Raw genomic sequence first — 13,204 nt, 5'->3', positions numbered from 1 at the left:
CCATCTCAGGAGCAGTGCCCGTGTTGCCACGGTCGCCCTTATCACGTGGGGCATAGACACCACAGGCATACTCCCAGGGACAGATCCCCCCAGACGGTTCCATATCCCCGAGGGCAATCGCGAACGGGAACAGAGACACAGATATCTCAAGGGGAGGTGATTCTGGAACCCCGAGATTTTCCCTCGCAAGCTTCCAGCGAGCGGATGTATCATCGTCAACAGGACCCAGAGGGGTCCAGAGAGGCTTACCCTAGCGGTTCCTCGCTATCTCCCCCTGACGAGGCCACGGCCCCAGGGGATGTCCATCCTCCGGACGATCTCAAACAGTTCCAAGAGCTGTTTAAAAGGGTGGCCTTCACGCAAGGCATCCAAACAGCAGAGGTGCAGGAGAAGCACCATAAGCTCCTTAAAAACCTGAGACCTCCGGCCTCCTCCAAAATAGCTATACCGCTCGACGAAGCAATCAAAGACTCCGCCACCACGATATGGCAGACCCCTGCGTCCATTCCGCCTATAAACAAGAGAGCGGACAAGAAATACTTCGTCCCGGCGAAGGGCATGGAGTTCCTGTTCAGCCACCCGCAGCCAAATTCTCTGGTGGGGGAATCGTCTGAACAGAGGTTGAAAACTTCTCAGTTCAAGACAGGGGGAACGGACAAAGACGCCAAGAAACTAGAGTTGTTTGGCGGAAAGGTCTACTCCTCCTCTACCCTACTGTTGAGAATGGCGAATTACGCAGCTCATCTAGGAAACCATAATTTTGACAACTACTCCAGCCTGACTTCCCTCATGGACTCGCTTCCAGAGGACAAGAAGCCGGTGCTCAAGGCCATCGTGCAGGAAGGCTACACAGCCTCGAGGACGGGAGTTCAGATCGCCCTAGACGTGGCGGACACGGCAGCACACTCAACAGCTATGGCAGTGGTCATGCGCAGGGAGTCTTGGCTTCAAACATCGGGTATCCCGAGGGATTTGCAGGGGAAGATTGTCCATCTCCCCTTTGACACGCAGAAGCTGTTTGCTGAATCAACCAACTCAGCAAAGACGGTACCAGTATCAACCACAGTGTCCCCAGTACCAGAGGGGTTACGAGCAAGGGCGACATCAACAGCACCAGCAATACAGAACTCCCAGGCGACGTTCCCAACAGAGCCGTGCGTCCTCAGGGCAGGGCCAAAGGCCACAAGTTTGACACACAGATCCAGGGCTGCACCATCACTACCATCGCGCAATGTCATCCAAAGCTATTATTCCACCATCGCCTCCGACCATTCTACGACCAGTGGCAAAGGATCACCACAGGCAAATGGGTACTGGAGATCATAGCCACGGGGTACGCAATCTCCTTCCAGTCGCTCCCACCACCACGACCTCCACCCAGGCCCCACCTAAAGGATGCCTCCCACGAAGCGAGACTCAAGCAGGTGGTAGACCATCTCATACTCATAGGGGTAGTGGAAAGAGTGCCGGAGCAACTTCGAGGGAAAGGGTTCTACTCCAGATAATTCCTCACGGGAAAAAAAGACAGGAGGCTGGAGGCCCATCCTAGATCTTCGGGGCCTCAACCGGTACCTGCGCAAGCAACGCTTTCGGATAATTACAGTCGCCTCTATACTTACAGCACTGGACGATGGAGATTTGGTTCGCAGCCCTCGACTTACAGGACGCGTATTTCCACATAACTATCCACCCGGCTCACAGACGTTTTCTCCGGTTTATGGTAGGCAAAGAACATTTTCAAAACAAGGTTCTGCCGTTCGGCCTCTCCTCAGCCCCCAGACTCTTCACCAAGACCTTGGCAGTGGTGTCAGCCTACCTGCACAGACGGGGTGTTTATATTCCGATATCTGGACGACTGCCTACTGAAAGGGACCTCGAAGGAGGAGGTACTTCGCATGATACGCGTCACAGCAGGCACGTTCTCTTCGCTGGGCCTGGTCATCAATCTGGCAAAATCAAAGATAGACCCCACACAGGACATAGAGTTCATAGGGGCATGTATAAATTCTATCACAGCAAGGTTTATCTACCAAAGACACGCTTTTGAGCCGTCGGTTCCCTCGTGCAGGTCATCATCTTCAGCCCCACGGTGCCGGTTCTTCCGTGCTTACAGCTGCTGGGCCACATGGCAGCAGCGACGTTTGTAGTACAAAACGCCAGGTTACACATGCGCAGCATGCAGCACTGGCTGGCGAGCGTCTACAAACCGGCAGCACATACCGTTCACAGGGTGGTGTCGCCCACGACAGAGGTGCGCAGATCCCTGCAATGGTGGGTGAACCCCAAGAACATGCTAACAGGGGTGCCCTTTCACCAACCACAAATATCGGTTTTCCTCACTACAGACGCCTCCCACATAGGGTGGGGAGCACACATGGGCAAAGAGGTAACGCAAGGACTGTGGTCCTCCACGGAACAGTCACTGCACATAAATATACTGGAGCTCAGAGCAGTGTTCAATGCCTGCAGACACTTTCGAGACCATATACAAGGCAAAGTAGTTGGGATCAGTACAGACAATACCTCCACCATGTTTTATATAAATCTGCAAGGAGGAGCTCAGTCCCGTGCCTTACGTGCGGAAGCAGTCCGATTGTGGAACTGGTGCATCGCCAACAATATAACCTTGAAAGCCTCGTACTTACTGGGCGCTCGCAATGTGAAGGCAGATCAGCTGAGCTGGCGCTTCGCACTCACGCACGAGTGGCAGATCCGTTCCGGTCTGCTACGACCGAGCTTTCACACATGGGGTTTCCCCAGATAGACCTGTTTGCCACTGAACACAACAAGAAGTGCCCACGATACTGCTCCAGGGCAGGACTGGGACAGGGGTACCTGGGGGACGCATTCGCGATCTCATGGAGAGGCCCCCTGCTTTACGCATTTCCTCCCACAGTGCTTATCCACAAAGTCTTGCAGAAAGCCAGGAGAGAGGGAGCCCGAATGATCCTGGTAGTCCCAACGTGGAATCGACAGGAATGGTTCCCCTTACTCCTGTGCATGTCGGACTGTCCACCGATGCCCCTCCCGGTGGCGCCGGATCTGCTCACGCAAGCTTAGGGGTCCATAGTGCATCCACACCCCCGAGGCCTACAACTACAGGCATGGTTAATCCATGGCTCAGCTCCCTAGAGAGCATATGTACGGAGGAAGTGCAACAAGTCCTAGAAAGTAGCAGGAGGATTTCCACCAGGAAGACCTACAAGCAGAAATGGACTCGCTTCACTGCATGGTGTTCTACCAAACAGTTAGCCCCCCTTTCGGTGCCTATATCTGTAATATTAGAGTATTTACTGGACCTCAAGAGAGGAGGACTCTCCCTATCCTCGTTAAAGGTCCACCTTGCCTCTATTTTGGCTTTCAGACATGAAGAGGAAGGGCACACGGTGTTTGCCCATCCCATGGTTCCCAGGTTCCTCAAAGGGCTGGTAAACCTATACCCCCCTCGGAAACCGCTTCCACCTTCGTGAAGCTTGGACCTGGTGCGGTAACAGGACCACTGTTTGAACCTTTAGCCACGGTTTCCCTCTGTCTCCTTACGATAAAGACGACCTTTCTTCTCGCAATCACGTCAGCTCGCAGGGTGAGCGAGCTTGCAGCAGTTATGGCAACGCCACCCTGCACAGTATTTTCCAAGGAGGCGGTAACCTTATGGCTGCATCCAGCCTTTGTTCCCAAAGTTTCTTCAGAGTTTCATATTAACGAACCTATTGTTTTACCCTCGTTTTATCCAAAGCCTCGTAACTCTAACAAAGAGGCGCGCCTACACCTCCTGGACGTGAGGAGGGCACTGGCTTTCTATATAGACAGGACTAAGTCCTTTCGGAAAACGGATAGACTCCTAGTCTCTCTCGCTCCCAAATCAAAAGGAGAAGGTCTGTCTTCGCAGAGAATCTCGAAGCACATCGTATCCTGCATAAAAATGTGCTACAAACTCAAAAAGACTCCTTTACTAGCCTTGCCCAGGGCTCACTCCACTAGGGCGGTGGCGGCATCAACAGCCTTTTTCAAGGGCATTGCGCTAAAAGACATTTGCAGAGCGGCGACCTGGTCATCCTATGACACCTTCGCCAAACATTACGCCCTTCACAGGGTATTCCAAGAGGATACCCGTCTCTCTGCAGCGGTCCTCTCGGGGACAAGCTGCACATAATCCGATTACCCACCTGCTATCTTGGGTTACTGCTGGGTAGTCACCTAACGTGAAGCACCCACGGGGACACTCGTAGAAGAAAGAGCAGTTACTCACTGTAGTAACGGTGGCTCTTCGAGATGTGTCCCCATGGGTGCTCCACCACCCGCCCATCCTCCCCGCTTCGGATCTCTGTTTAGTGTTTTGCAGGAGCATCCGAGGCGGTTGGTCAAGGAACTGGCGGGGACCGGATCGCGCACGTGGCCGGGAGCGTGCAAGGGAGCGGCGTGCGCTGGCGCATGTGTGCGCCGGCAGAAACTGCTGGAAAGATCCGACCTGCAGCGCTGGGGCGAGCCCGACACCTAACGTGGAGCACCCACGGGGACACATCTCAAAGAACCACCATTACTACGGTGAGTAACTTCTCTTTTTATATGTACACACCCCAACATACAGGCCAATACTAGGAAAACATTAAACCTTGTGGGAAATGATGCACTATTTGAAGTTATTTTATATAACCATTTTTGCTAAAACATTAAAAACTGTGATTGAACCCAGTAATTGTTCTGCTTTGGTTTCTTTTCTTTTTGAAAAGCAAGTGTATAAACACAGTCTGGGCAAAAGAGTCTAATGTTACCTCAGATTTTTATTTAAAAAAACAAATGTTTTGAGTCGCTTCTGCCTTCTTATGTAATTGAAACTTTGTACAGGTCGACCCTCTCTAATCCAGAACTCTCATCCAGCATACGTTGTAATCTGGCATGATTGTAGTTAGCCAGATGACCACTTATCGTGGGTAAGGCCAAGTTTCCTGTGGTCCCATAAAGTTTGTTTGTAGCCATCAGAGCTGTCTCTGTGTTCTGTGCTGTTATTTAGCTGTAATTTACCCCCAAATGTCTTCTAAGAGCCTAGTAAGCAGTGGAAGTGCTGGTGATGTGCTAAAATAAGGGTTAGCAACCAAAATAGGAAGAAGAGCCATTTTTTTCGAATTTGGTTTTAAAAAAAATTCAAAAGGTGCAATGCATGTGAATAGGACTTTATTAGCAACACAGTTAAAACACTGATACAGTATCGTATCCCCAATGAACTGCACATATTAAAGGGGGAGTTATCTAATGTTTTGAGATCCCATATAGTTAGTTGTTCACTCTTGGACTTTTAGAAGTTGATCATTTATCGACAATCATCAGGAGAGTTTTGGTTATTTTAACTTTGCAATTATAGTGTCAGGAGCCACGAAGAAGTCTTTAAAGAGCAGCATGCAACTGTGGAGCTGCAGGTTCCAGATCCTGGTGCTAGAAAATATTGACCTCCCATCCAGCACTGGTCAGGTCCTAAGGATGCCGGACGAGAGAGGTTCAAACTGCATTTTTAACTTTGGCTATTCAGTTTTGTGTGTGTGTGTGTGTGTGTGTGTGTGTGTGTGAATTTATGAAAGTGAGAAATTACTAATTCTGATTAGATGCACAAATAGTGGTGTCAAGCCCTGTGCCAGTTTTTACACAGTATCCTGACTAGTGGCACCTCCATTATTCAGATCTTAGGCTTGTCTGAGACAGATGCTGGTGGTTGTGAATAGCTGTGGCTGGTTGTGATGTGAATGTTGAAAGCTAGGTGAAACACTAGAGGTTTGGGGCCTAAGCCAGTACCCAGGAACTCAATAGTAGTTTTACTGTTGACTTCCATAGGCAATGGATTATGGTCTTGACTACATGAATCATTTCAGTCTCTTGGGCATATTCTCAAGGCTTAATATATTAAATGTCATATGCTTGATCAAATTATATAGTTGCTGTGTTCAGAAAAGGTAGGAAGAACTTTTGAGAGTCACTTTACCTTCCTTCAGCCCCAAAATAAATCTATGCATTTTCTTGTCCAAAACAAAATGGTAAGTTTTTTGTATTTTCTTGGTAATTTAGAGGAATCTGAAGTACTGTTCCAACAGTCGCACTCTATTAATTGATGTTTAATTAGTATTTTCATTTTCAGAATGCATATCACAAGATGTATACAGACAAATATTAACACTTTGCTTCCTTCCTTCCCCATGTTCTGAATAGAAGAAAACATATACCTTTTTTTAAATAAGCTCTCTGCTTTTCTTGCCGAGGCTATAGACTGAACCCATGTTTTTTCTTTCGGTGTTTTCAATTAGAACAAAAAATGCAGTATAATTTTTAATGGAGTGGGGGAATTTACGTTGTAGCATGAGGACTGCTTAACACTGGAAAATTCATGAATTTCAAATTAGGAAAGCGCAAGGATCTGGTGGCATGAGGTACCTGTTTTGTACCTGGCACGTGACGACTTTGGAGATCTGATCCAATTCCCATTCTAGCTGATGGAGAGATTCACATTCACTTTGGTTGGAATTGGGTCTGATCCTGCTCACTTGTAATTGGTACTTCATGTTTTGATCTTTTATTTAAAATTTTAAAGAAAGAAAGAGTTGATTGAAATAGATAATTTTTGTTTTCAAGGTTTTCTCCGAATTTAACATGTCAATTTGTATTTTTGGGCCTAAACCAGCAGCTTCCAGGCAGCCTTGTGTCAACTGCAGAGATGGGTGTGGCAATTCTTAATGCATGCAAATATTGTTTTAATCTGCACACCGTGACCATGCATATGCAGTGCATGTGAAGTCATGATACACAGAGGATGCCATATTGTTTTACCTCCATGCTGTCTGGGGTCTCAGCAGGAAATGCTTCATTATAATGGGATTGTGCTTGCAAAAAGTTGAAGAACCCCCACTCAAAAATCAGATCAATATAGCTGCATTGCTTAGGGTTGCACAGGTGTAGCATCATAGCTGTGCAGTGGAAATAGTGTCAGCCGGCTGAGCAAACTTTTTATATCTGGCTGTACTTTCATCCCTGCTTCTCCGTCCCCCAACCTGTCTAACATAATCCAAACTGACAGATTTTGGTTGTGTGCGTGTGCGTGTGTGTAAATCCTTTTCAGCAAGTGTAAGAAAATAAATATGTAGAATGTAAAACTTTATTAATCAGTACATAAATGTAAATATATAAAAACAGTATCATATTTCAGCATTTTTAATGAGATGGAGGAGCCTGAGACCCAGCAGCTGATCATGCTGTGCTCCCTTATGACATTTCATGCCCCCCTCAGGGGATCTTCCCCCCCCCTCCTTTGCACACCCTGGTGTAGGCATGACCTACATGTCTACATATGTATTCATATCAGAAATACTGATATGCAGATCAAGTGCAAAATTGCAGTCTGGAGTAATATACATGAATGTACATTCACCATTTTACACAACTCAGAAATGAAAATAAAATATACAAGGTTTTTACAGGAACAGCAGAAAACAGTGTTGTGATTTCCCCCTACTGGATTTGTTTAATCAGTTATTTAACACATTTTAAAGCTTTGTCTATCTTTGAATTCAGTTTCAGGAATGGTAAATGGGATGCATATGAGTTTTATCTTTTCTAAAAAGTTGGAACTAAACTGGTGAATGTGTGAAGGACAGAGTCAGCAGAGAGAGATTTAATTAGCTGGCTTGTATTAAAATATTGCAAATAATGGCAACTTGAACATTAGTAAAAAATTACTAAACAGTTTTTTCTGTTTTTTTTTTTTTTAAAAATTCATGTAACAATAACATATAATTTCATCACCAGTTTGATTTATTATGGGGAAATATGTTAACAGATTCTTTCCTAAGTAATGTTACACTCTGGAAAAGCAGTATGATATTGAGTACAGCTTGACAGATACTGTGGCAGGATCTAATATTTGGTTAAATTTTTGTATTCTTCAACAGTATTTTCTTAAATACATTCATTTTGAGTATGTTTAGTTCTCTCTTGATTGTTCAGTATGAATAATTGCACTATACTATTTTTAGATGAAGATGCTATGAAATTTTCTGTTTCTGTGGTTGAATATCTCAATCATTCTTCTCCAGTGGTGGTAGAGTAACAACGCTTAATAATGCAATCCATTGTCAGGGAATGGGGTGAGGTGGGAGGGAGATTTATTCTCAAGTAGGAAACAAAAGGTTATGTTTTTTTGTCTTGATTTTTACTTTTGTGAGCAATTCTGATGGCCAGGTGTATCTGTTGGGAAGCTCAGGAGCTTGTCTTATTTCACAATACTTTCTTACAATTTTTATTGGAAAACTGCTAGAATAAGGATTTAATATTAAAGGAATGCCTGAATTTTTTGTTATCTAGGTATGATTTGTATTTGATTACTTAAATATCAATCAAGATCATTTTTGCTTCAGCAAAATGGTTTGTAAAACTATTACAGTTAAGTGTGAAAAACTGCCTGACTTCTTAGTAGATAATCATGGCTGGCATTTAGATTTTTTTCTTGTTTTTGCTAGAAAACTTTGGTGAGATATTTCCCTTTGTCTCTGTAGTTATCAGAGACTGTTACAGACGATTGCTGTACTCGAGGCTCAACGTACTCAAGCAGTTCAAGACCTTGAAAGTTTAGGGAGACACCAGAGAGAAGCTCTGAAAAATCCCATTGGATTTGTGGAAAGACTCCAAAAGAAGGTATCCAGTAGGCATTTATTTTTTATAACAAATAACTCATCACATGTACGAACTAGTGTATGTTCTCTATACCTGTGTTAATATTAAGATTCCAACTCTTCCAACATTACGAGAAAACATCCTCTCTTCAGGGCTGATGATTGGTTAAACCTGTAAAATAAATATTTTGGAAAAAAAAAAACAAGTCTACATTTTTAGCAGTATAGAACTCATCTCGACTTCAAGCTTTCAATGCATACTTCTGTGATTTGAAAGAGAGCAGTTTCTAGTAGGGCATGATTTCAAGAAATCATGGCTTTTTAGTCACCAAAGGGTTTTAAATGGTTTGAGTACCAATTAAGTAAGGTACTTTTAAATGGAGACTGAGCAGAAATGTAGTTATAAAATGAAGGCAAAATGAGGTATGAAGGCATACTTCAAACCAGGAGAGTGTCAGTGATTGCATAATGACAAGTATCAGAGAGGTGGCATGTTAGTCTGTTTACGTAATTATATAATGTTTACAACTGATCACATAATGTTACTGTGCCTGTGTGGAGGAGAAAAAATTGCATTTTTTTTTCTTTTCAAAATTTTAAAAAGAAGCTATAACAGTGGTAACAAAGAAAATATTTTTTAAAGTCTTTAGTTTCTCTTTTAAAAGAAAGCAACAATTGACCTTATGCTATGATAGCAGCACATTGTGCCTCAATGAACGAGAGATGTTGCTTCAGGGAAATTATCTTTCCATATGCTAGTATAAACTTGGGGCCTGATGCCAGAGCCACTGAAATCAATTGTTCTTTTTTCATTGATTTTTGGAGGGTTGAATTGATTTCTGAGTTAAATTTGTGATTCATCTGGCATTCAAGCACTGTGCTCTGGCTACTGTGTCAGCCAGTCCTTGGAAACGTTAATACCCATTGCAGAGTATTGCATGTATTTCCCATTAAGTCAAATAAAATTAAGCTGATATGTAAGAAATGTGTGTTCATGTGAGAGAGAAATTTTTCATCCTAGAAAAAAGTGGTGAGCATTGACAGTTCTTGTGTTCTCCATGGAAGGCAGCAAAATCAATTTAATGGTAAAAAGTGCAGTCATTTTTTATTATAGTAGATGTATAAGTTTACATATGGATGTGATTAATCAGTTCTGATAACTGCATTTCTTTCAGTTCTCCTTAGTCTGCTGTGTTTCCTTACAGGAATAAAGGTCTGATTACACACAGCCTGGGTCTTTATAATATTTAACAAGTCAGTGAAGATGGTAACAGGATAGGAAAGTCAGAAACACTTGGCTCAAACTGTTCAATGTAATTTTAAACTCCTTGTCTAATAAACCATCATTGACTATGCCACTGCATATTTTATATGTCCTGCTGTCTCTCTCTTTTTAACAATGCTTCCCCTTTATAAAGAATGTGCGCCAAGTGGCACTTAATGTACAAACTGATAGCTAAAAGCAGGATTTCTATGGTTCTGTATCCTTTTGCTTGGATGCTCATTGACTACATTAAATATGGTTTGTCATTGCAATTCTTTTAGGTTGATATAGGGCTTCCATATCCTCAGAGAGTTGTCCAGCTGCCGGAGATTGCCTGGGACCAATATACCAGCAGTCTTGGAAACTTTGAGAGAGAATTCAAAAACCGGAAGCGTAACAGTAGGAGATCGAAGCTGATTTTTGATAAAGGCAAGTGAAAAACTAAGCGTGTATTACAGGAAAAATTCACTTGCCATGTTGGTTTAATAACTTCCTTTATGTTGCTTGTGTTAGGCCTGCCTACAAGACCAAAAAGCCCCTTGGATTCCAAGAAGGATGGAGAGTCCGTTTCATACTCAGTATTGCCTTTGAGTGATGCTCCAGAAGGTTCAACAAACAATCGTCCGCAGGTAAATGTTATAAAAAAGGAAGTATTCAGTATTTTATAATAGTAACTTTTAAAATGGATCATTGATTGATACTAATTATGTGGGTAATGTTAATATTGTTGTTGTAAATGTAATGCCTTGGTTTTTCCAAATGCTCAAAAATTCAGTCATCAAAACAGTTGGTGATGTCATGTTTTCATGTGACCATGTCAGAACTTTTTTCTATCCTCTACCAACATAGTGTTTTCATGTATGTTTTTCTTTTACTTGGGTGGAAAAAGGGTTAAAGTCAAGTTATCCTAACTTTTTTTCTAAAGTCCTATTCCATGTTATATACTGTATTTAAGCAGATGATAAGAGGGCGACTTTGCGATGAGACCAAACCCGAAACTTTTAACCAGCTGTGGACTGTAGAAGAGCAGGTAATGGGAAACCCTAGCTAGCTCGTTAGACCATTTTATAACCATACAGTGATGTTCACCAAAATAAAGTCAAATTGTGTAGTAATGTTTAAAACGCATAATGCTTTGGAATCAAAGATAACATATGTATTTATTCATTATTTGCATCAGTTTTTGTTTTTGGTTTTTTTAGTGACAAGCCATGCCTCTTCTAGATAAGGTGTATTAATGTTTACGAACTTGTCTTGTGCTTGGTTTAGAAAAAACTTGAGCAGTTACTTCTGAAGTACCCACCAGAGGAAGTAGAATCCCGGCGGTGGCAGAAGATAGCTGATGAACTGGGAAATCGAACTGCAAAACAGGTATTGGGGAATTCTCTTGTATAAGCAACAATCTCTCTTACTGCTTTGTGGATGTTCCAGGAAATACTAGAGAGGATATGTATCAGGTCCTCTTCTGCATAGTTCCATGATGGAATTCTTATGTGGATTTGCCTTGTGAAATTCACATCAATTCATGAAGTGACAAGATTTTTTTTTTAAACTGTAAAATGTTTTTTGGTAGGAAAAGAACTGATTGATTCTGTGGAAAGAACCTTACCAACATACTCTTTGCTTGCATTTCTGCTATGCCGTGGCACTGCTGACATCATTTATTGCATCCTGAGGATGTTAAAATAGATACAAAATACAACTGCCCATATACCATTTGGAGATTTTAGAAAAGTCATTCTACATTTTAAAAAAATTGGGAATGTTGCCAAGTTATCAGATCCAACCTATTAATAGTCTGAAGAAAAATCTAGTTAGTCATCCAAAGCAAAGCCTTCAGCATTACTAACATCTGTATTAGGAAATCTGACCGTAACAAACCTAGGACTCTTTGTTATTATATTTAAATTCCATATTTAAACGTTCTTTGTAATAAAAGCCCACAAACCATGATTAAACTGTCAGGTCTCAATTGTTGTCCATTAGACTTTGACAATGGCCCTGTGATGATGTTTTCTGAGTACACCACTACCAAGGCTGTGTCAACACTAGCCCAAAACTTCAAAATGGCCATGCAAATGACCATTTGAGAGTTTACTAATGAAGGGCTGAAATACATATTCAGCGCCTCATTAGAATGCCAGCAGCCGTGGCACTTCGAAATTGACATGGCTTGCTGCCGTGCAGATCGTCCAGATGGGGCTCCTTTTCGAAAGGACCCCGACATCTTCTAAGTCCCCTTATTCCTATGTGCTATTAGGAATAAGGGGATTTCGAAGTTGCCGGGGTCCTATCAAAAAGGAGCCCCATCTGGACGAGCTGCGCAACAGCAAGCCATGTCAATTTTGAAGTGCTCTGGCTGCCGGCATGCTAATGAGGCGCTGAATATGTATTTCAGCGCTTCATTAGAAAACTTCGAAATGGCCATTTGTATGGCCATTTCGAAGTTTTGGGCTAGTGTAGATGTAGCCCAATTGTTTAGACTCATTTATTTTTAAAGCCTGTTGGGAAAAATAGGCAGTCCTGTAGCACCTTAAAGACTAACAATTTTATTTATTAGGTAATTAGCTTTTATGGGTAAGACCCATTTCATCAGATTTTGGAGTAACAAACACCCTGCTGTCTTTATCTATAGATATAGATATACACATACCCGGTTTTCCCATTTTTGCTCCAAAATAAATAAAATGCTTCAATAAATAAAATTGTTGGTCTTTAAGATGCTACAGGTCTGCATATTTTATTTTTGTGAAACTACAGACTAACATGGCTACCCCGTGAGACTATTTGCCTGTTGGAAGTTACTGTGAGAGTACAGTATCTGCTGTTGTCTTTACAACAGAAAGGCTGTGTCTGCGCTACAAAAATAACTTTAAAGTTGTTTATTTTGAAGTACAACTTTGAAGTAAGTAACTTCGAAGTTGAATGCCTACACACATCCTGCTTCAAAGTGAAACTTCAAAGAAGGGCACTATGCCATTTCCAGGAATGGAGTAAGGACTTCGAAGGAAGGGAAAATGTGCATAAACTCTCTGCTGGCTATTCCGAAGTAGTTAATTCCTAGTGTAGACACATCCGGGGAGACATTGAGGGAAAGGTAGTTCTTCGACATTGTAGAATAGGCAAATATGTTGATATTCTCAGACATTGGACCTGATGAGATTGTGTCTTTGATGAAATTTCAGAATCAGAAATGTAACTGGTATGCTCAACCCCATTTTTTTTCTCTTTACAGAAGAATAATGTAGAAATTTGCCTTTTATAAATGTTACATAAAGTTTAGAACGTCATC

At 42.5% G+C, this 13,204-nt stretch overlaps 1 protein-coding gene across 5 annotated transcripts in view; it reads left to right on the top strand.

Moving 5' to 3' along the window:
• ZZZ3 (zinc finger ZZ-type containing 3) overlaps positions 1-13,204 on the top strand; it is a 124,908-nt gene that overhangs the window by 86,822 nt on the left and 24,882 nt on the right. For 3 of the 5 annotated variants that reach the window (XM_075002793.1, XM_075002795.1, XM_075002794.1), the window contains exons 3-7: positions 8,532-8,670; positions 10,194-10,341; positions 10,426-10,541; positions 10,868-10,942; positions 11,182-11,283. In XM_075002793.1, coding sequence (XP_074858894.1) covers positions 8,532-8,670; positions 10,194-10,341; positions 10,426-10,541; positions 10,868-10,942; positions 11,182-11,283 — 580 coding nt within the window. The remainder of the gene's footprint in view (positions 1-8,531; positions 8,671-10,193; positions 10,342-10,425; positions 10,542-10,867; positions 10,943-11,181; positions 11,284-13,204) is intronic. The other 2 variants (XM_075002796.1, XM_075002797.1) reach the window with 2 other exon arrangements.

This window comes from Carettochelys insculpta, chromosome 9 (genome assembly GCF_033958435.1).
Source record: "Carettochelys insculpta isolate YL-2023 chromosome 9, ASM3395843v1, whole genome shotgun sequence".
Lineage (NCBI taxonomy): Eukaryota > Metazoa > Chordata > Testudines > Carettochelyidae > Carettochelys > Carettochelys insculpta.
This window is presented reverse-complemented; position numbering and strand designations above follow the sequence as displayed.